Consider the following 23341-nt stretch of genomic DNA (forward strand, 5'->3'; position numbering starts at 1 on the left):
CCTTTTAGGTATTTAATGAAAGTTCTCCTCACCAGGATTACACATCTGAAGTATGAAAGCCATAGCCTTTACCCTTTCAAAGTTATGACCAAGTGCTTCCATAAGTATGAAAATATTTAAACTCAAAATGTCAAAGATGTTGATACATGTATGCTTTGAAGTTCTTGCCACAAAGAAGACACACATGAAATAAGAAAACCCCAGTACGTATCATTCAAAAGTTATGACCAATATAGAAGTTTGGAATTTTTTTGTAAAAGTAGATCAAACTTTAAGGTCAAGGTCGAAAGGTCCAATTTGGTTGTACCCAAAGAAAGATCTTGTCACTAAGAATACACATGTGAATATGAAAGTCATAACTCTACTATATCAAAAAATTATGAGCTGTGCCCTAATTTGAGGGGTTGAGCCAATTTTTCTTCATATCAGTTGAAAAGGCTTGTGATTATAAAGACTTTTTGTTCAACATCTATTCAGAGATTTCATTTTGTTGTGAAGATATGCTAAATAGAAATATTTAGGTGCCATCCCTACAAGTCCTTTATGGGGCCATTTTACTAAATTACAAGTATGCATATTGTTTAGAACATTATTCTGTCAATCTTTCGTTTAATATTGCTTATCAAAATATTCCCTCTTTTTGAGATATTATGCGTCAAAAATGTAGTTTTCTGGCCCCGTGTGACCTCTAATTTCGTAACATTTGATCAAAATTTATAAAACATTGTATCCAATCGTGAAGATGAATATCTTCTTCATTATATGAAATGAAAGGTCGTGTGATTTTGAAGACCTTTTGTTCAACATCTATTCAGAGATTTTTTTTTTCTGTTATGGAAATATGCTTACTTTAAATATTAAGCGGCCATTTAAGGTCAAGATCTAGTAAATGAAAGGTGCCTACAGATTTATGAAACTTGAGAAATAAATTCCTTTATTGATGCTTTACAACTTTAGCTTGGTCAAATAAGGTGTTTCGGGGCATAATTTGTAGGTAAACAAGATGAAAAACTGTATTTTAAACTGTCATTTTCAATGAAAAATTCAGAAAACCAGTCATGAACATGGGAGTTTTTTTCGTGTTTGGCAAAGGAAATGTATGTAGATTGCCTACAGTCTCTCAGAAAACGGTAATAAGTATGTTCATGGCCTCTTCTTTAAATCAATATCAAATTTAATATAGGTATCCGGTTTACTTTTCATATGATTTCAAATTGAATGACATGAAAATACCCTATTTTCTACATAATTCTGCTAAAGCCGTAAAGTACGGGAAAAAGAAAGTTGAAATTGATTATGACGTCATAATGGATCTAGCACCAAAAAATTAGTCTCAAGTTATTTACTAGATCTTGACCTTAACAAAAAAAAAGTATACATATTGTTAAAAACATTATTCTGACCATCTTTTGTTCAGTATTTCTCATCAATATATTCCCCCTTTTCGAGATATTAAGCGTCAAAGATTTAGCATTTTGGACCCTTGTGGCGGCATGTGGCCCCTAATTATGTAATCTATTATTAAAATTTTATTACATATAGCTGCAAACCTTTTAAAAAAAGTTGCTTGGCAAACTAAAAAAAAAAAAAAAAAGAAAATCGGACAAAAATGTGACCTTAAATGATTTTTTTCAAAAAAAAAAAAAATAATAATAATAAAATAATAAAAAATGAACTGGAGATATTATAACTATTCATAATTCCTTAAAAAATCTTTCAGATCAGTCCAGTAGTTTCCGAGAAATCACGTGTACCATGAAAAGGGAATAATAATAATAAGGAGAAAGATAATAAAAAACAGTAAGGTCTTCCGAAAGAAGTCGGAAGACCTTAAAAGCTGTGGAAAAAAAACGAAGAATAACAAGAAGGTCTTCCGCTGAAGACTGAAGACCTCAATAAAAGTAAAAAAGAAAGGATAGAATAATGGAATGGTCTTCCGTTGGAGACGAAAGACCCTAAAACAGTGGAATAGAGGCCAAAGGATAACAAGGTCTTTCGCTGAAGACGGATGACCTTCTTAATAACTAGAGAAGAAACTCATTGCGATCAACAAGAGTCTTCCGTCCGACTCTGACCCCTCACACCCTCAAAATCGATATGAAAAAAAATATAACATTTTTATGGAAACATAGGGGATTAAACCCGGGTCGCCAGCATGAAAATCCAAAGCACTTTCTATTACGCTAAGTGACCACAGCTCTAAATGTACTTGTATAAACTTCTGCAACAGTACATTTGTCTTAGAATATAGAAAGGTGAGTCACTATTCATAATTTGCGCCAAATGCCTGTGTGAAGACGGAAGACCTTAATAAGAAACAGTGAAATCACTATAAGGTCTTCTGTGAAGACGAAAAACCTGAATAATTATAATGATAATAAAAAACAGGAGAATAACGAAAAGCCCTTTCGTGAATACGAAAGACCTCAACTATATGACGTAAGACCTTAACAAGAGACAAGCTCTTTTCAAAGCAAAGAGTAGGTCTTCCGTTGAAGCTGTGGACAGGAAGTACCGACCTTCGCTCAAGATCATAGCAATTTCTTATGTGAACAACCTTTGAACTAAGTAGGAGCCTCCAGTGAATCTCAGTTTCAGTTTTTTATGTCTCTGCCATAGATCTTGTACTGTCCAGAAAGATTTTTGAACAAGGTCATCTGTGATCATAAGTAATCTCTATTTCAATTAAGAAATTCAAATGATTTTCATTTTCAATTATAACGTGGAAAAAATTTTTTTTCTGTCAGCGACATTGATTTTCACGGAATTACCTTGGGTCCGTGACAAGATAAACCATCAGTCTTAACAATTTCTAGTAATTCCCCCTTAGAAGTTCATTAGCCTGACTGGAACTTAAATACTTTTACAGTCGAATATCTTAATAAGATTCCCACTACAACCGTAAGCATTTCACACGAAGGAAAAGTTAATTCTTTTTTTTTTTACATGTTAAGCTGAAATCATAGAACCTTGTAAGAAAACAGGTCTAATTGCGTGGACCCTGAGGTCCACGCAGTAAATATATAAGCGAGGTTAAACCGGATCCCATGGGCAAACTTCAAGATAAGCATGCGCGAGAATGCTAGAGAGTTTGTCATAAGACAACTTGCTCGTAGAATGATTCGCCCTAGTAGAATTAGAATATGCCATTCTTTGGCAAATCTTGCCTTTAAATCTGCATATCGCATTTATATATTTATTTGCGGATTCGAATTTCTGTCAAACATATATGTTTTACGTGGAAATAAAATTGATTCTAAGGCACAAGAATTTAAAAAGTAGATAGAACTTATTCATAAGTAATAGCATATATATGTACTATTGATAACTTAACAAATTGAATTGTTAACTTCATTAAACGACAAAGTTATTATAACTTTTCAAAGATAGAACAAATCTTCACCGGCATTAGCTTTGTGTATCAAGGTTCGCAAAATAATTTAACATATAGCAATCCAAATACTGCTTGATAGATGCCTGTAGCAACGGTATTCCATGTGAGGGAAGGGATGGTGGGGGGGGGGGGGTGGGTCCGAAAAAAATTGCGCACTACAGAGCTATACTACACGTTTACCGTCATAGCTATTGTCCGAAAATAGATTTCTTCCGTATAAATCCAGAACAGATGTCAAGACCCAGCCGATATATGGCCAGGGTTAAATGTGTATAAAAAATGATGAAAAAAAGCGACTTTTAAATTAGAAAACTACAGACTTTTCGGAGATAAAGTCTAATAGTTTTGCTATGAATGAACTAGCTATCAAACAAAATAGGCAGATCATTGTGGAAATGAGAAGGAGCCTACACAAATATTCCCTAAACCTAAAATTTTCCCTAATTGAATTTCAGTTAGAATCACATGCATATGGTCCACGTATTGTAGTCCTTTTTTAAAGGACAGCAACTTGTACTGTTTTATCACTGTTCAGACTGCAAACAGTATAATCCATGCTTGTTATGTTCCATGCAATATCCTACAGAATGTGCACACGCTGTGCACTCTGTTTTCTAGTTAAGGATGTATTCTGCTGATCATTTTATCCCAAATGGGTCTTCGTACTTGAATATGTCGTAAAATTCAACCTGATAACAATAACCAATAGAGATTTAAATGTTTTTCAAGTTTTAATGATATACATGTTTAACTATTTACATTTTTAAATAAAAAATCTCTCTACTTGACGCGGTGTTGAAATCGAGAGAGAAAGATGAGAGAGACAGGAATGCCAATTGGCCAATCGACAGAAATGTTAAAACAGTAAAAATCGCCGATATCACAATTAAGCCTACATTTACACTCTTGAAAGTGGTCCCCAACCATGTCAGCCAACAGCGTCGAAGTGTGGTGTTGACGACGTTCCAGTAGCAGCGGAAACGCGAAAATGCAGGTTTGCAATGCTTTTAAACTTGAAAATAGCAATATTTATATATTATAGATACAAAAGTTTAAAAATTCATATTATACCGTCACATCACAACTCAAACACAGGATAAACATGTAACATGATCATGTACGTAGGCCTAAGGCTAGGCTAATGGGTCTTCATGTACTTGCAGACTACAGCATTCGTATTTTCTTTTTTATTGCAACTTTAGCTCGTAGTATATAACAATAATCCTTTGATAGTGTAAATGCAGAATATTTATCCCAAATTTATTGACATAACCTAAGAAAATAAAAAGATATAATCTACTAGTATAATTTTTAGCTGTTAACAATCGATAAGAAACTGGGTTACGTCATTCTATGGCGGCCTATGCTGGTTAAAAAAATGAATATTTCTGAAACATCATACATATAGAGCATGAAGAAATTATTAAGGTCTAAACTATAGGCTAGCATTTATAAAAACAAAATCAGATAGACAAAAATAATTTCTAATTTAATAATTTAATTTGTTGATAAATGATATTACCAGTAATTATAATCCATTTTTTTCTAAATTATTTTTACAGGTAAGCCCAAAGTCTTGTCTTCTGAAGAATTACAAATGAAGAGCTTTAGAAGATAGCAGGGATTTTGAATCACTTAAATCAGATAGAGAAAACCATGCCAATCAGATTGAGAAGGTGGGACTGGATTTGACTAATCCCTATGGAAGCAACCATCCAACACCACACCAGGACCTAATCAAGAACCTGCATGGCATGAGAGAGAGGACATTCCAACAATCTATTTTGAAGTTTTATTTGTTGAATGATAACTTTTTGTTTTTGTGAACAAAATTCCAATTATAACCTGAAATTTTCACAATAATTTTGATAATTTGGTGAATAAAAACACATACTTTGAAGCCTAAATGCCTTGATTTATTTTCATTAAATGCTGAAAAGGGAAAAGGGGTGGGAATGTTAAAAATATAAAAACTTTCTTAAATGTACACTTACACCTACTTTTCTTGCTATGAAAAAGAACCATAATACCTAGAGAAACTGTACAACAATTTTCTGGAGAAGTTTAATTTTAGAAATAAGTTTTTCTCTGATTTTTCGAGATTTTTTTAGGGAAGAAAATTGCCTAAATTTGACACCGGTGAACAACATTTTTGAGTACAAATTATCTAATTGGTATTTATTTGCTAAAATTTTGCTTAAAAATCAATGTTGCAATACTTTCAATTTAAGTTTGAATTCATCGTATCTTTAAGGTTATGTGGTATTTTATTGTCTCATTTCTTTTTCAATGAAATTTCGCATGCCCTATTTTGGCCTTTGTTCCATGGTTTGAATCTCTCTTAGATAATCACTGAAACATTTTTCTTGTCTTTAAATTATTCCTTTGATAATACACTTTCTGAAAAATATAAGCATGTGGAAGGAGTAATGTACGTTTTTTTTCCGCATATCAGCAGAATAGATCGTTAAGTGGTTTCAGTTTTTTAAACCATTTGAGTTAAGAATTTGTGTATTTTCACAGTATCTGCATATATAACAGGTTTTAGTTAGTTTTGATCTTTGTATTGTGTGCTATTAGTGTATTTGTAATCAATGATCATTTATTCTATATTCAGGAAATGGTGTTAATTTGATGTGGATACTCAAAAATTTCAAAGAACTGTTAGACAATTTGAAATCATACGATTTTACCAAAATCAACAGCATAAAATCTTCAACATTATACATGTTATATAAAACGATGTAAATAAATGACAAACAAATTGAGGATGACCTTGTCATCAAATACAATTTATCATTGAGTCAAATTCTGTTTTTCGTACTAATTGTTATTTCATTATTCATACATGAATTGACGATGGATTTTTTTCACTTATTTCTCGAACATTGCTAGGAGCACGGAGCGGATGTGATTGGTCAGCAGGGGATGCTCACTCCTCCATGGCTCCTGATCTCATCTCCGATGATTTGGAGGTCCGTGTTTTTTTTATCCTATTTTGTTTTTAAGTTTATAAGTTTTTAATTATTCCTGACATGCTCTTGTTTCAGTTAATTTGTGACGACAGTATTTATTAATTCGAGAAAAATAAATTGTAAGCCATTTACGAGCGGCCGTCGTGAAAGGGGGTGTAAATGGACTTTCAAGATTGTCTGTGATCACAAGATTGTGTGATAATAAAGAAAACTTTTAAGTAATGTAAACAAATAAAGGTGCAGTAATTATTATCCATGTTGATTTTTTTTTTCACGTTTGCTTTGCTTCAAAATTTGTCTAGTTTAATGGATTTTAAATCTTGACAAATGCTCATCATCAACATACTTTTCTTTAAAGATAAAAAAAAACTGTAAAAAGGAAAGTCTCTGAACAATACAAGACTTCTGTCATAACAGGAAGTAATATTTTAAGATCTTCTGGTATTCTTTAGTTTTTTATCATTGTCTAAAACGCGTTATTTCACAATGCATATATCATATTCAGATCATTTCAAGCGTGTTCATATTCATTACTTTGTAAATAAAATTAAATAAAGGAATCACAATATTATTGTAAATGCTAACTAACATACATGTAGCATCACATCAAAGATTGAAACAACTATAGAGACACCTTACTTTATCAACTTTAAATACTATATGCATGTCATTAGAAAGGAAGTTATCCTTACCCCATTATGTTTTTTCAAATTTGCAATGTGAGTAATTTGTCATACGACATTGTTCAAATAGGTTACTTTTGTTTCATTTATCTTTTTCGTAAGCTATCCAATCGCTTTAGATTATGTCAGGTATCATGTGATTTAAAATCTATGACGTGTTTTTCTTTACTTTATATACAACCTGAATATATTTTTTGTTAACACTCATAAGCAAGGGTATTGCGGAGGTTGGTTGTCATTATGTCTTAAAATTCTTTAAGAACATATATATATTCTTTAAATTTCAGATTGCTATTTGTTTAAGGGAAGAATCCTTTTTAGCACGAATAAGTGTGTGTCAAATTGAAACATTTTATTATGTTATAATAATGGACTATTTTTTTATTCATCTCAATTTCAGAACGTAAATCATTAAGATGTCAGAAGTTGTATCCAAGCCCGAATCAAGGAGCCATAGCAGTGCTGCGGGTGGTTCTCGGCATTCTGCACAAGAAGCACTGCAAAAGTCTTTAAACGCCGTGAAAGTAATTCTAATTCTCTACCTGTTATTTCTGTGTATCTTAATTTTAATGATAGAATTGCCCGCTCTTTTGAAAGTTCAATTAATATGTCTTTCTTTCTTTTTTTACAAATGAAAGATTAATTAGTTCAAATATTCTCAAAGGTTTCAAGAAGAGATGCTAGGAAGGTGGAGCGAGCACTAGAGGCGGAATCATTTCATAAATGGCACGAAGGCTGTGAAGTTATGCAAAGTCGTGGTGTACCAATGGCAAATATTTCACAGTTTCTTGATCATCTCGAGGCGAGTTATGAAGGTAATTGCAGTCTCTTGAAAGACATTTTTTTTAATCAAATCTAGTTTATTATATAACACAACAGATGAACGTTTCAATGCTTGCAAGGAAAGATTGCTGGTCTGCTACTTTCATTCATTTATATTTACATTAGTTAATGTTTGCCCTGATATAACATTAAATATTACGCTTTTATATATGTGTAAAACACGTTCGTCCTGTGAAAATAAATTGATTGTTTAGTCATAAACGGTCTACCGAATTTTATAGTGACGTTATAAGTGACAGACGAGTTCAAAACATTAAAAAAATACCGTTGACTTAAAAAAAAATAAAACGCCTATTGGTTTAAACTTTAAAACCTTACTATTTATGGATGAATTCTTTTTATATTTTTACCCCAAGTGGGTCTTCGTACTTAAACATGTCGTAAAATTCAAACTGATAACAATTTACAATAATGTTTTTAATTCTTTTAACGATTTTCATGATTTACATGTTTAACAAAATACATTTTTTAAATAAAAAAAAATCTTCCTTCGTTGTAAAAACGTGTGCAAAATTACGATATTTAGAACATACGCCTAAGAAAGTTGACATGTTAGAATAAGAAGTCAAATCGGAAATCGAGAGGGAAAGAGGACGGGATGCCCCGTTTCAAAACTACATGAATACCGAATGGCAAACCGAGAAAACCGCCAGATATTTTAAAAGATTAAGAGGCAGTCCATCGAAAAACAAGGCATAATTGTAATAAAAGGCAGCACGTCGAATGTGAGGAATATTTTATATTTTATTAAAAACAATATCAATGTAATCCAAAAGGAATAATATAATGGAAGATTTGTTTGAAAATTGCTTATTTAGTAAAATATCCTTGTGTTTTGTATTTTTGAATTACCCTCTATAAACCATTGAATGTAGGTCAGAAACAAAGAACTATAATTTCGAATACATTTTACCAGAACTATAATTCACAATTATCTGAATCTAGAAATATTTCATCTTTTTGTTCAAGAATTAAAGTCGGTGGAAAAAACACTTTTGGTAGTAGTTTTCTAGCAAAAAATATAGACGTTTTTTATGAAATTTTGCGATGTAACAGTTATCTCCAGTGGCATCGGAAAATCTGCTTATCATCTTTTTATTGGAATCCTAATGGAATATTTAGAATCGACACACTAAAGAATTTTTTTAAACGAATTAACAAAAAAAAAATGTTTTCAAAATATAATTCATTTGCACATTAAAACGTTATATTTAGATTAAAATTGGCTTTATTATTCAGGTTGAATACACGTTTCAGTTGATGTTAAAATCTACAGTAAAAACCGATTCCTATTGAATTAAAACCGATCTCAATCGATAATAATGCAAAATTAGTAAAATATATCAAACTAAAGGCACGTGCCACCTATATAACATGTAAAAAATAATAAGTAAAGTAATATTTTAATCATATTACAACAAAAGAGCCAAATTTAACATTACAAAAATAGTATTTTCTTTTTAGATGAGTCCGGTTCGGATCATTTGGGAAAATTATTAAATAAAAAAAAAAGTAAAATTTGACTCCTTTTATTTTTTTTCTCGATATACCTGTTCCCATTGATTTTACTGAGTGACTCAAAAGTTTGTACTTTGTATTCATACTGACATAAGAAAAAAAAATTCCTTGTAATGTATTGGGTTTTATAACGTAATGAAAATAGGATACTGAATTCAAAAAGTTACTTTCTAAACTCAAATTTTGTCCACATATTTTTTTCTAAAGAAGTATAAATTTTAGTCTTATTCATTTCGAAAACAAAAGATAAGAGTCTATGCTATTAATAATATTCATTGACACATCTAGCTTATGAATATCTGTTACATATAAAACAACAAAAAAGTAGTACTTTTTACCCTCATATTAAATGTGTCAGGTGTAAACATTTGCTTTAATAAGTCTACATGCAAAAAATAATTAAAATCCATGACACGCGATGTGCCACCCATTGCCTGGTTTTTTGGTGGACTGCCTCTTAAATGTTGCCGATATCACAACTAGGCCTACATGTACATTAAAAACTTTAGAAAAGAGCAGAGTTTTAGAACCACTAAAATCATATTGAGAAAACCATGCATATCAGATTGTGAAGTTGGGACTGTATATGATTTATGAAAGATCCCAGGGAAGCCACCATCAACACCGTACACCAGGACCCAATCCGGTGTAACGACGAAAAGTGACCCGTGTAGAATATTGACCGGGGGTCATTTTTCTACGTAGAAATTTGACCCCCTGGTCAATATTCTACGTAGAAAAATGACCCACTTTTCCGTAGAAATTATTGCCTTAGGGTCATTTTTCTCCGTGTGCATTGTAGAAATATGACCCGTAGAATAATGACCCCTTGTCATTATTTGATGCAAAAACATTCCTTTTGGTAGGAATATTCTTGATAAATGAATGCATACGGGTAATATCAGACAGCCTTATGCTTTGAAGTGTTAATTTCTTAAAGCTTTTAAGCTTAAGTAACGAAATCAAACTATACAATTCCTTACATTAATAATACAAACCGTTTTATCCCCATAAAGAAAAACAATATCTTTCAAAATGTTCTAAGGCAATTAGTCTAATAGCAAAAATACACCCATTCATAGAATCCAATATTACATTTTATACAGTAAGTTTCCACAATTGTCATTTTAATCTTTAAAAAGGTCATTTTCTCGCTGGTGTCAGAAAAAAAGTTTAAGAAGTTTCCATGATTAATTACTTATAAATCTCTTTGATTTTACCCTGAATTAATAATTTGCAAAACTCAAAATAAAGTTTTATTTTTCAAATGTTTAAAACGTTTTTGATTCCTACTTTTAAAACTGTCGCGAAAAGGGGCGCTAGCTTAAAAAAATAGATCTTAGAAAAATATTTGGTTATCTATGAATGAAGTTTCGAACTTTTCATAAAAAGATAAGGATGATTTAATTTGAAAACAAATAATTACGAAATGAAATAAATCTGACCTATGATACAAATGAAACAAAAAGTGGTTAGCTGTAAAATGTCTTTTGTTGTTTGCTAGTGTCAATAAAAACTTAACACAATGGGGGTTGTAGCATAAAACATGATTAACTAAAAAGGAAGTGCTCGTCTTTCCAAAAATTGGCACATGTAGAATCGTCTTCCCCGTTCTAAATGTACATGTACTTACATGTGATGATTTTAGGGAGTTTTTTTCCAATAGAAACAAAAACAATGTTGGATTACGAAAAAGTTGTTGCTTTACATATTATAATTTTGCCCCCGTTAACAAAGTTTTGGGTGGTATATAGTTTTTTACCTGTCCGTCCGTCTGTCTGTTTGCCTATTTGTCCTAAAAAATTTGAACCTTGCCTATAACTTTAGACTGGTTTGGACTATGGCTTTCACATTTCAGGTATATTTTTGTGAAGACCTTTTTTTTATGAACAACCAATTTTAATTTTTAAACTTGACCTTGAAGTTTGACACACTTGTACACAAAAATTCCAATTCTTACCTTGTCATTAACTTTTGGACGGTATGTCCTAGGACTTTAGATATCTAAGTAACGAAATGATAGACTAAGAGTTCATAGACTAAATTTATGGGCAAGGTTCAAATTTTTGCGGACAAATGAACTCTTATATTAGCCTCTAATTTCATGAAGATGATCAATCGATTGGCTTGTGTGATAATTTTATCACGCAAGAAATAAGACAGTTATTTCTTAATAATGTACCTCGCCTTAGAAATTGTTCATACGTAGAGCATGCTCTTGCGTGTCGAATCAACTGAGTTATGATGAAGGTAGTAAGGGAAGTTGACGATAAAAAAGCTAAAGTCATCACGTTCATCATATAGGTTGGTTGTTAGATTACCATAAACGTCTCCGTGGTATCTTTTATCTCAAGCTCACCAGGATATATCGTATCCACGTAGAAATAGAAATTACCATTGTTAATTGACAATACTTAAAAATGACACATCGCCAAGATTACCAAAAGAAAGAGGAAGAGGTAAAGAGAGTTCAAATTTCACTGGTGCTACAATTTATAACTCATATGTGAGGATTCCCAGAGAAGCCAATACAATTTCTATGAATAGGTCCAAACTTAATGAAACTGAATTGGAAATGATAGAGAGAGAACTAGCCATAAAGCTGTAAGTGACCATATAAATGACCAAAGATGCTTGAGGGCAGGACCCCCAGTGTTTTCAATAAGATTAACGATATATCTAACTGTCGAGTTGAAGGCCACAGCATGTGTTTTCTTCTTTTCATGCATAAGATATTGCACAAATTATGCTACATATGAATGCGAAAATAGATCTGCTAATAATGGAGCGCAATTGGTAACCATGGGAATTCCAATAGATTGTTGAAAGACCTGGTCTCCAAAGACCACATAGATATTGTCAGTCAGAAACTTGGGCATCTTTTTTATGTCAACTTCAGAGTACTTGTGTGTGCAATCAGAATATGTTTTAACAAAATAGTTTTGCAAATGACCAATGACCAGGTAAGTAAATTGACGAGTTCCATTTTCATTGAAAAAGCATCTGTCAATGATATAAAAAGTCGTAAGTTATTAAGCTGTTGATTTTGGAAAAATTCTTTGATTTCAAATTGTCAAAAAGTTCTTTGAAATTTTTTAGTATCCACATCTGATTCACAGCTCTTCGTGAATATATTGTTGCACAGTACTCTTGAAGTTTTTCAGTGGGATTCTCCAAGCCAAAAATAAATCCATACCAGATAAACTGATTGTGATGCTGCTATTAAGATATGCAATCAGATATATGTTGGTAAGAATTTAAGTACATAAAATAAAAAAAAACCTTATTACATTTGAAAGTATGAAAAATATCTGGAGACATAGATATAAGGTTTTATAGTATAAAAAAGTAGGTGGTCAAATTTCTATGGGGGTCATTTTTCAACGTGTGTGGAGTCGTAGAATTACTGGTCGGGAATGTTTTTTTACGTAGAAAAATGACCCCCTGGTCAATATTCTACGGGGGTCACTTTTCGTCGTTACACCGGAACCTGACGGGCAAGAGAAAAAAAGGACATCCAACAAACTATTATGAAGTTTTTTTTTTTGTTAAATGGTTACTTTTTGTTCATAGAAAGCTTTTGTTAACAAAATTACAATTATTTCCTGAGATTATCAAACTAATTTTGTACATTTGGTTATTAAAACAATACTTTCAAGCTTAAATGCCTTGATTTCTTTTCATTAAATGCTACAAAAAAAAATAGGGATGGAACGGAAGCCCAATCACACACACCAATAACTTACACAAAACTTAAAAACATTCTTGAATTGTATTAGTGTACAAATTTTAGAAAATATCTTAAAAAATGAATAGGACTTTAAACTAAACAAATGTTCGCTATTTTTAAATTTTATGTAAGAATAATCATTTTTGTTTAGTTTTAACATACACTGATAAATGATGGGGAAACCCAACCTTCTTAAGGTTGATATAAGGGCACTAGATTTAAAAAGTCCCGACTTAAAATTTACGAGATTGTCTATATATCAAATATTTCAGGGATCGACATGAAAACGAGACAAAAGATGGATGGAATCCTTTACGGTGACACCTGGGAGTACAAAATAATAGAGTGGAAATACAACTGCAATGCCGATTCCTCAGCTCGTTATGGAATGATAGCATTTGGAAAATCCCCGGATAAGGAATTCGTCGATTGCATGTATGTCCTCTACAAATTGGACATCGAGATCAGCTCAGGAGCAATGCTTACTAGGAGGAACAATGGAACAATACTGGGAGCATTGGCGTATACCCCGGTTCCTGGACCAATGTCATCAATATCTGTGAAGAATTTCCAGAACTTTTTCAGATATAAAGCTCTCCAAGGATTCTACAAGGAAGGATTAATAGACCATATCAATGATGTTCCAAGCATTGAGGACACAAATTAGTTTTTCGAGATATAATACATTAATCACAGCACAGTTAAGGTTATAAATGGAAATATCGGCAATTTTTTAAGATAAAGAATACAAACTTTATTAGGATGGGCGATTCTTTTTAGGACTGAAAAAAATGAAATGTCCAAATTTACATGTCGAGGACATTTAAATTTTTTTTAATTAGAATTGTCACGTGATGTCAAAGTCACATGATTTTAGCAATTATACTTGCAGATTAGAGGTCATCTATCAATTCCAATAGTGCAAGGGCATAACCAAGTTAAAAATCTTAGCTCAATTAATAATCCTTTTCAACACTTTATGTACTTTGTAATAACTGCTGCAAACCTATATAGATTCCCTTTTTTACTTGCTAAAATTTAATTTCTTGGACGGCAGGTTCAATATATTACTGGTGAACTACAGTAAATATAGCTTTAATTGATTTATTTTCAAAATCTTATGAGGTTCGCAGCACTTTTCAAATAGCTTAATGTCTCTTGAGTATGTGTAAAAACTTTGCAAGATACGTATGCCCTTGCAATAGATCGATTTATTAGGGCTCTTCTGTTACTCTTTCAATGAATCTTCATACAAACACACGAGAATATCACTTGTCTGAAAAATATATGGACAGTTTATAAATAAAATTGTTAAATAGACATCGCATTCAAGTTAACAGCGTTTTGTTTAACTGCAAAATAATTCTATTTGAGAACAGAGGACATTTTTCATTGTACAAAATGTGAATTGATAAGCCTCTGACTGTGTACAAACTGCGAAATTTTTGTGAGATGTCGTCACATTGACAAGTGCATTGCGATCGATGCATCGTTTATATACTGTTGTGTAGGATTTAACAAACGACAAATTTCCATGTTATAGTAAGATTTTATATAAGTTAAGTATATAGCTATCCAGCAGTTTGAAATAGCATATAATTGTTATTTTGTGGTATGTTGAAGACATTATATTTTGTGTGACGTCATAGTAAATATTTCCGGTACAAATTAGGACCCACCTCCATACTGTAACCTTAAGTGTGCTACAATTTGCAAGCTGCTTTCCTAAATGGTGATCAAGAATGCATTCATTTCTTTATATTCTAACATTTAAGTATATAATAACGAAACAACGATTTTTTTTTATTATGACTTTTTAATGTTCAGATATTATTGACTGTAGAGTATCAATGATTTTTCTTCCATATATTCAAATATTTTCCCAACATTTTCATTTATAATCATAATAATGCTTTTGATCTCAGTGATTTTTCAATGACTGAATTTCTTTTTAATAAAAAAAAATCTAGAAATGTTTTACCACTTAATGAAATAATCTATTTCTCAAAAACTGAAAAATATGCTTGGTAAAAAATAAAACAAAATAATCTAATTTTGTTTTTTTTCATATATCTTCGAAAGGTTGAATAAAATATGAGGAATGTTTGGCTCCGGCTTTAAAAGCAGAAACATGAATTTACACGAAATGCATAATATTATACATGTATTGATTTTCCATTTGACCGATCCATAAAGATCGCTCTGAAATCCATTCTACCTGCTTTCATCTTTCATCTATTCTACTCAAAATTTGCATTTAAAGTTTGTCTTTTGAGAATTATTACTGTTCCATACCAGATTCGAATTAATAAGAAATATTCCAGTCGAAGTTTAATACCCCCCCCCCCAAAAAAAAAAATCAATTTGTGGGCATGAAAATTAATGAGTGTTTTTTTTTAATGTATAACATGAAAATTTGCTTATCATAAAAATATCTGCGTTAAACTCCCTTTGTAAATTCTTGTAACATCGTCTTAATTGTCAACAGTAGGGTTAAGTTTAAAAAAAGGACCGTACTCCGGGCATAAACATTCAGTGTGAAAGAAAAACATAATATGCATGTGATACATTATTTTTATAGCATGAAAAGTGGGCGGTAGAACCTTTTGTTTGCTGAATATATTTGTTACAAGACAATATGTATCGTGTACAGTCAATAGAACTACAAATATGAAACATCGTATAGTCTTTCAATTTTTGTTCACTGAGATACAAATAAAATCCACTTAGCATACAAATTAAATAATCCATTGCTAATTGATAAGATGTTTCGTCCGTATATCAAAATGCCGAATCGAATTTATTTTCTTCTTAATTGTTGGGATAAATTTTGTTTCATAGTAATTTAATAAGTCCATATTATATCTGAGCATAATTAAAATCCACGAAAACGGACATAACGAAAAGTATTCAAATTCAAAAATCAGCTTAAACAAAACAAATTAGTAGCAAAGCAAAAATGGACCTATAAACCATCAGAGGTGGGATCAGGTGTCGTGAACGTTTTATCATCGCCTGACGAATGGAAAAAATGTCCATGACTTCATCGGGAATTAACAGAACATTTTTGTACACTATCTCATTTGCGAATAATGACAAATAAGTTTTGAAAAAGTAAAAAGTATTTGTATTAATGCATTGTATAAGGATATTGAATAGCAAAAAAAGTACCCGTAAAGTTATCTTTAGGGGTTCTACTTTTTCAACTCTTTATACATGTACGTTAGATGATATAAATCAGATAACGTTTCTCATCATCTAGGAAAGAAAAAAAAAGTGTTTACATGAAGCTACAGTACCGACCGGACACAACCTAACAGAAAGCAAACCCGAAGCGGACCCTTTTGGAAATTGACGTAGTTGTACTACGCTCAGTAAGATATTCACAAATCCTTTCTCCTACGTAAACTACATTAAGAAATAAATTGAAAAAATATACGAATCGCTATATTGACTTTTAACTTACAGTTATCCCATCATTCAGTTGTAGACTAGTGAGATGTAGAGGAAAAAATACAAATCTGCAGTGTATGGATATATGCATATGTAAGATCCTCAACAAACCAGAATATAGAAACAATAAACAAAAAAAATCAGAGAAAATTCGTATTAATTGTAGAACCGACTAAATTTTCTAATAATGGTAGCATTTTATTATCATTTTTCATACTTGCATTACACTCAGTGAGATTTTCACACTTTTTTTCTCCTTTTTGAACGACATTAAGAAAAAAATAGAAAAACTGGATGTCTGACATTTTGAATCGCCATTTTGACCTCTTTAACGCCATTTTCATGAAGGCCAACATGCTTTGTTTTTTCGGATTCAGCATACTTTAAATAGGTTAAAACCTATGCTGGACCAAATAATAATTATTTGCTGTTAGAAGTATTTTTTTCTATAAATCGGACATGACTATAAAAAATGTTTCCACGTTTCCACTTAAGCATAGAGCCGTGGCCCTCTTTTCGGATCACTCAAAATTTATTTAATTAACTCATATTTAAATAAATTAAAACCTAACCCATATTTTGTTATAAGTGTGGTACAATACTTGCAAGAATTTTCATTGCAAACGCCGCTTTAGTTTTATTTAAGGTAAATAAAAAAGCCCTTTAGTGGGTGTTAGTTCCGGAATTTTGGGCTTGTCCGCGGTGGGTTTTAACTGTGTAACATTAATATTCGAAGTAGACAGATCTTTTTATCGATCGATTGAAAACGTGTAATATAGCCAGTTATAATGGCTATAAAATATACACAAAAGTAAACACAAAGAACTTCTCAAGCTTAACGATTTTTTTTTCGGGGGGGGGGGGGGGGGGGGGGGGGGGTGGAGAAGGGGGAGGAACTGGGGATCTTGCGCGGGGATGTTCCTGAACTCACTCCCTAAATCCAGATTTCCCCTTAAATTTTAGTCGTTTCTAGGTGAAAATTTAATTCTTATATATTATACTTAAAAAAAAACGATAAAAGGAAACCTACAATTTGTAAATAAAAACGAAATAAAATCCCATTAAAGATAAAAAAAAATTCTCTTGTATTTTCTTATATATTAAATGTAGTGCCGTATCGAATTGATAAAATCTCTCTCTCTCTCTCTCTCTCTCTCTCTCTCTCTCTCTTTCTCTCTCTCTCTCCGTAATTTTAAAAGTACAGTAAATACTCAATACATATCATTGTGTACAGATTTTTTAAAATATTTATTTTAAAGCTGTGTGTGCTGATATTCTATTACTTAAACAATTGTATTAATTTAATGTGTGTTTGTTTATGGGTTTTTTTTTTGTTCGTTTCTTTCCTTTTTTCTTTATTTTTCTTTCTTTTTTTTTTTTGGGGGGGGGGGGGGTACCGGAAAGCAGTCCAGCGTTAAACCATCTATGCACTTCTACACCATGCATATATTTTTAAAGCAAAAAAAAAAAAAAAAAAAAATTGAGGAATGGTGTTATTGCAACGATTGGGACTTTATCTCTTTGAAATTCTTCGATCCTCAAAATTGTGCCCCCTAAACCGAGGACTAACGCGGCTATGTTAAGGACCAATACGGCTATGTTGAGGACCAATATAGAAAATGTTACCTGTTATGGGTCAGAATTACCCGAAATGCCAGCAAAGATCAATAACACAATTTAAACTCAACAATAATTTATTTACAGTAATATACAATCATAAAGTACAAACTTAGCAAGAATCTAAGAATACATACATCAGAGTGTCCCAGTGAAAATATATCCCAATTGTATCTCAATGGTGCTTATGCGACAAAGTCTCTCTATGCATCGAATTGACAGGGTATTTATACAGTATCATAAATCTAGAATATTCTAGAAATTATTAAATCATGATATTACTGGAACAATCTGGACATACACAAAATTTAAGAATGTTCTAGATCAAATGACCGAACATGTTGACCACTCTGGAATGTTCAAGAAACTTAATGTTACTAATTATATACATAATGAAACAATACACATCTCACAACATACCTAAGCACCGTTTTAATACACATTACTTCTTTTAAACACTTGTGACAAAGCTACTTATGGGGACTGACTATAGTTTCCATTGCGCAATATTTCGCGCTTCATGGTAAAATGAAGCGTATTTAATGTTTTAAACAAACTTTTTTCACTTGATTAATAAAATGAATCAAAACTAAAAAATTACAGGTTCAAAAATGTATTAACAATTTTATATAATTTATATTTTAACCAGTTTTGCAACCGATAGGTATATTGACGTCGTTGCAGTGTGTTTTTGACGTTATGATAAGCTGAAGCTCTTAAAGAAAGGGGTAATAAAAATTTCATTAAATAAAAAGTATTAAACATACGCTTTTGAAATTTAAAACATAGAAATTTGAGAATTTCTCCATTATTCTTATAATTTTTAGTATAATACCATTGTGCCCGTCATATATTGTAGTACTCTATAAAAACAGGAAAATTAGTTAATTTTGGTCTTTTGAGATGACCCCTTTGGTAACAAGGCGGTAGAATTTTGTGTTTCTTACACAACATATACAATAAAGTATTACTCATCATATATTATAGTTTGAAAAAAACGTATATTGTAGAATTTGTATAATTTTTTTTAAAGTGCTAAAATTGGCATTTTCCTATATAATCCTATAGTAAATGTACTTATATTTTGAGATGTTACCTTAAAATACCTAGACGGTAGATTTCGCCCAAACTTGGCATGCACACTAAATTTAATGTATGTTATATATGATATAAAAATGAAGAGTTTCGCTATTGTAGTATGCACACAATAAAACCATAGTCGGCCCCCTTAATTCCCGTAGAAAATGGTATATAGTTATTCATAATGGACTGGACTAGGGCGTACACAGTACCTGTTATTTCGCATGTGTCAGCTATTTGTCACGTGAGTTGTATAAAAATAGAGTTCTTATACTGAATGAAAGAAATGAAAAAAAATTACAAGGGCATACGTTTGTTTTTGTCAAGAAAAAAATAGATACACCTTTAAAAATGTTAATTTCCTCTACCCAAAAAAGTACTTGGACCTAGTCTGTGATGTTTGGGAATTATGAAAACTTTGAGGAAATTAGGTATACATGTAATAGCTTAAAATTCCCATTCTCTTAAATTTTGTTATGAATAAAAATAATGTAATGCTCTATCACTCTAGTGATATTCTCTACATCCCTTGTCCCTGTGCAGCTTCAAATACTACTAGATAAATTCATATTCTATACAAATTGTATTTAATAAATTATTTTCTTTTAGTTTTAATAGCCCACTCTGTATTGTATGAAGCTTGGTCGCATCGATGTACATTCAATTGATGAATTCATAGTTCGTGTACCGAATGTAGGTCATTAACAAATTTCAACATCGCAAGGGCATATCCTATTTATAATTAAAAATTTAAGCTATTAATTGTTTCTGCATATCTTGGAGATTCTGAAAAAGTGCTGCTAATTTGAATAGAATTCTTGTTTAAATTATAAAATTTTCAGGCGAATAACCTAATGTCAAAATATGTTTGACTTTTACCAAATATTTTGTGTACTTTTAAAATCATGCCATCGATTTAAATAAAGCAGCAGCACTTTTCAAGTTAAGAAAAATATGCGTTATCTTTACGCAGTACAGTTAAGGCAACATATGGAAAAAAATATAGTAATGAGGTCATAATGATGTCTGACGTCATGACAGTTGCTCTGCCCTGATTGATCCATACAAGGAAATGGAGTTCAAAATAACTATTTACCGATGTTTCCAAGAATTTGTATTAAACGGCAATATTTTCATGATTAAATAGAAACTAATTAGTGATTTTCTCGTATATAAAACAGCATGTCTTTAAAATAATTCTTTTTTAATGTGTCATGTGGCTGCATTCAGCTTCAGCCAAGCACTTGCACTCGATGACACGAAATGTTTTTTACATCTGAAAACGTGGCGACATTAGCTGAGATTTGCAGTGGATTTACATGCATTAACCAGGCAATCTTTAAAGAAAATAGGGATAAAATAAGAGACAGGGCATTGCTTACCCCTTTTACGAGAGCGAATATGATGAAATTTCGGGAAATAATGGAAAACTGAGACGATCTGCACCAGCTCTGCACTGTAATTCACTGTAATTTCAGGCCAGTTATGTATGCGCATGTACATGTAGGTACATGATACGTGTAAATCTACAGTATGAAGTCATGCTTTTGTTAACACCATAGAGAAAAAAAAAGTGTGTGCATGTTCATTTAGATGTATTTTCACAGTCAGTTAAAAACTGTAATGCAGTGCTTTGTGTGCCCCCCCCCCCTCCTAAGTTGCACACTTTTTAGAATAATTAAAATTTAATTTGAGTAAATGTATACTGAGTTCTTGTCAATTAGCTCATATTCTTTGACACTATATGTGTATTTATGGAAGTCATCAGTAACACAAATTTAAACTACGGTAAATTAAATAGGATGTTTTCATTGTTTCCGTCAATGATTCACTAGGCCTAAACAAATTATGATGTTGTATTTTGACCTACAAACATGCTACACAATATAAAAAAAATTATCAGTATCATTATGTTGAAAACATAGAACCTCCGCTTCAGATCTATGGCTGTAATTTCATAGATTTTCTAAATTAATGAAAAAATATTCATTTTTGGTTTAGATTACATGTACATTAAAAATATTTATATATATAATACTTTTATCATTGTAGCTGTCAAGAGTTTCAGGCTTAAAGAATGAATAAAGAAAAAAAAATGCATCAATTTCTCCACAGGTTATGTACACCTCTAGAGCATTTCCTTTTTTTTTAAAGTATGCATGTGCTATGTAATTTTGTTTTTCATATTGGTAAAGGTGAAAATCAGAAAAGTTTTTTTTTATAAATATTCTTTCAATAATGTCAGAGGTTTCACATTCCCATAAAAGTTTTCTAATACAACTTTTTTTTCTATTTATATGAATAACATAAATTCACTACAGTATAAAATGTAGCATGATTAATTTTGTTTTTTTTTTCAAAATATAATGCCATTTTATTCTACAATGTATATTTAGAACTCACATAGCATATTACTGCATGTATATTGTGTTGTAGGCCTAGCCATTCCCAAAAAAATTGGACCAATGGATTCATTTAGGCAGCAAGTTAATCCTTCATTTAAGGAAAATGGTATGCGAAATATTAGCTATAAACCATACAATATTCCTGGCAAGATTATTGAACAGTGTTAAGGACAGATGATACAAACATTTTTTTTTTCTTTGAAAAAGATTTAATTTCATGTCAAAAGTTTAGAAAAATGCATGGTTCTCCAAAGAACTGGATTTTGAAATGGACGCGGAAAATATTAGTAATATTTCAATAAGAAAACGAATATAGACAAATCACATTCAGTAATGATTTCAGATGAAAACAAACTTCAGAATATGTAACCTTGGTGCTAGAAAAATATACCAAGCCAGGTGAATTTTGTGAGGAAACACAAAATGACAAAAAAATAGCAATATAACATAGGCTGATTTTTACCATTTAGCTTTTCCTAATAAAATTGACTTGGCTTGGTATATTTCTTTTCAACTTTATGATACACTTTTAGCACCATGGTAACTCCTTTAAAATTAGTTCCTCATTTGGTTTAAATCCTCTGTACAGTATGATGTCTGAGTGAAAGCCATCGTATAGTCTTGTATGCAGAAAAAAAACTTTTATTAACAAAAATGTATGTACCACAGACGTCGGAAACAAATTGAAAGTGGGAGGGGGGAGTAATTGAAAAGGGGGGCTAAACCAACAAATAAAGGTAAATTCCAATTTTAAATGTTTATATTATATATATATATATATAATTTGCAAAATAAAAAGTTGGGAGGCTAACTCTCCCCCCGCTTCTGATGTCTATGCGTACAGTAGTACATGTAAGAGAGGGGTATAGATATTTAATTATGTTCCCGAAACGAAGTTGGGGAACATATTGGTTTTAGTCTGTTTCGTATTATTGTTAGGGTCTTCCGTCTCCAACGGAAGACCCTTCTATTATTCTATTGTTTCTTTTTCACTTTTATTAAGGTCTTCCGTCTTCAGCGGAAGACCTTACTGTTATTCTTAGGTTTCTTTTCCACTATTTTTATTATTGTTTTTTTTTTTCTTACCGATTTTGTGCGCGCGATTTCTGGAGAACGGCTCGATCGATTTTCATGAAACTTTCAGGTCTGATAGAACATTAAAAAATCTAGATATATATTTTTTTTATTTTGATGACGTCACTTCCGGTCCGGAGATTTCTGCGATTTAGTGATTTTTAGAGGGTCACTTTGTCCGGCAGTTTTCTCAAAAAGCACTTAACACAGAAGCATGAAATTTTCAGTGATGCTAGAGCAACCTTTGGAGATGTGCACTAAGTATATCACAACTACCGGAAGTACGAAGTGTCGACGCTCGCTATGGCCCGAAAATAGTCCTACCAAGAATTTCAAAATTTTTAACACAATTTCTACGATAACTTTTTACCTAGAAATATTTTGTTAAAACATGTAGAATAAAAGAAGTGTAGAATTGCATGATCTTTCAAATGATATCATGATTTTCATGTCATATTGTACATTATTAGGGGCCAAGAAAAAGGGCTGGCCCCTAAAATAAAGGATCCAGAGGGGCCAAAACGTTTTATCTGATATCTCAAAAAGTGTTGACAATTTGTTATGCATCA

General features: G+C 31.5%; 1 protein-coding gene across 1 annotated transcript; it reads left to right on the forward strand.

The window, feature by feature from the left end:
- The first annotated feature begins 7468 nt into the window (after window positions 1-7468).
- LOC134252472 (uncharacterized) lies at window positions 7469-15021 on the forward strand. Its single transcript, XM_062734958.1, has 3 exons — window positions 7469-7576; window positions 7717-7867; window positions 13416-15021. Exons 1-3 carry the CDS (start codon window positions 7469-7471, stop codon window positions 13808-13810), a joined length of 654 nt encoding a protein of 217 aa, XP_062590942.1. The 3' UTR covers window positions 13811-15021.
- The last annotated feature ends 8320 nt before the right edge of the window (window positions 15022-23341 follow it).

The sequence above is a fragment of the Saccostrea cucullata genome, unplaced genomic scaffold, assembly GCF_032062105.1.
Source record: "Saccostrea cucullata isolate Sc308-1 unplaced genomic scaffold, CSIRO_AGI_Scuc_v1 ctg1564, whole genome shotgun sequence".
Lineage (NCBI taxonomy): Eukaryota > Metazoa > Mollusca > Bivalvia > Ostreida > Ostreidae > Saccostrea > Saccostrea cuccullata.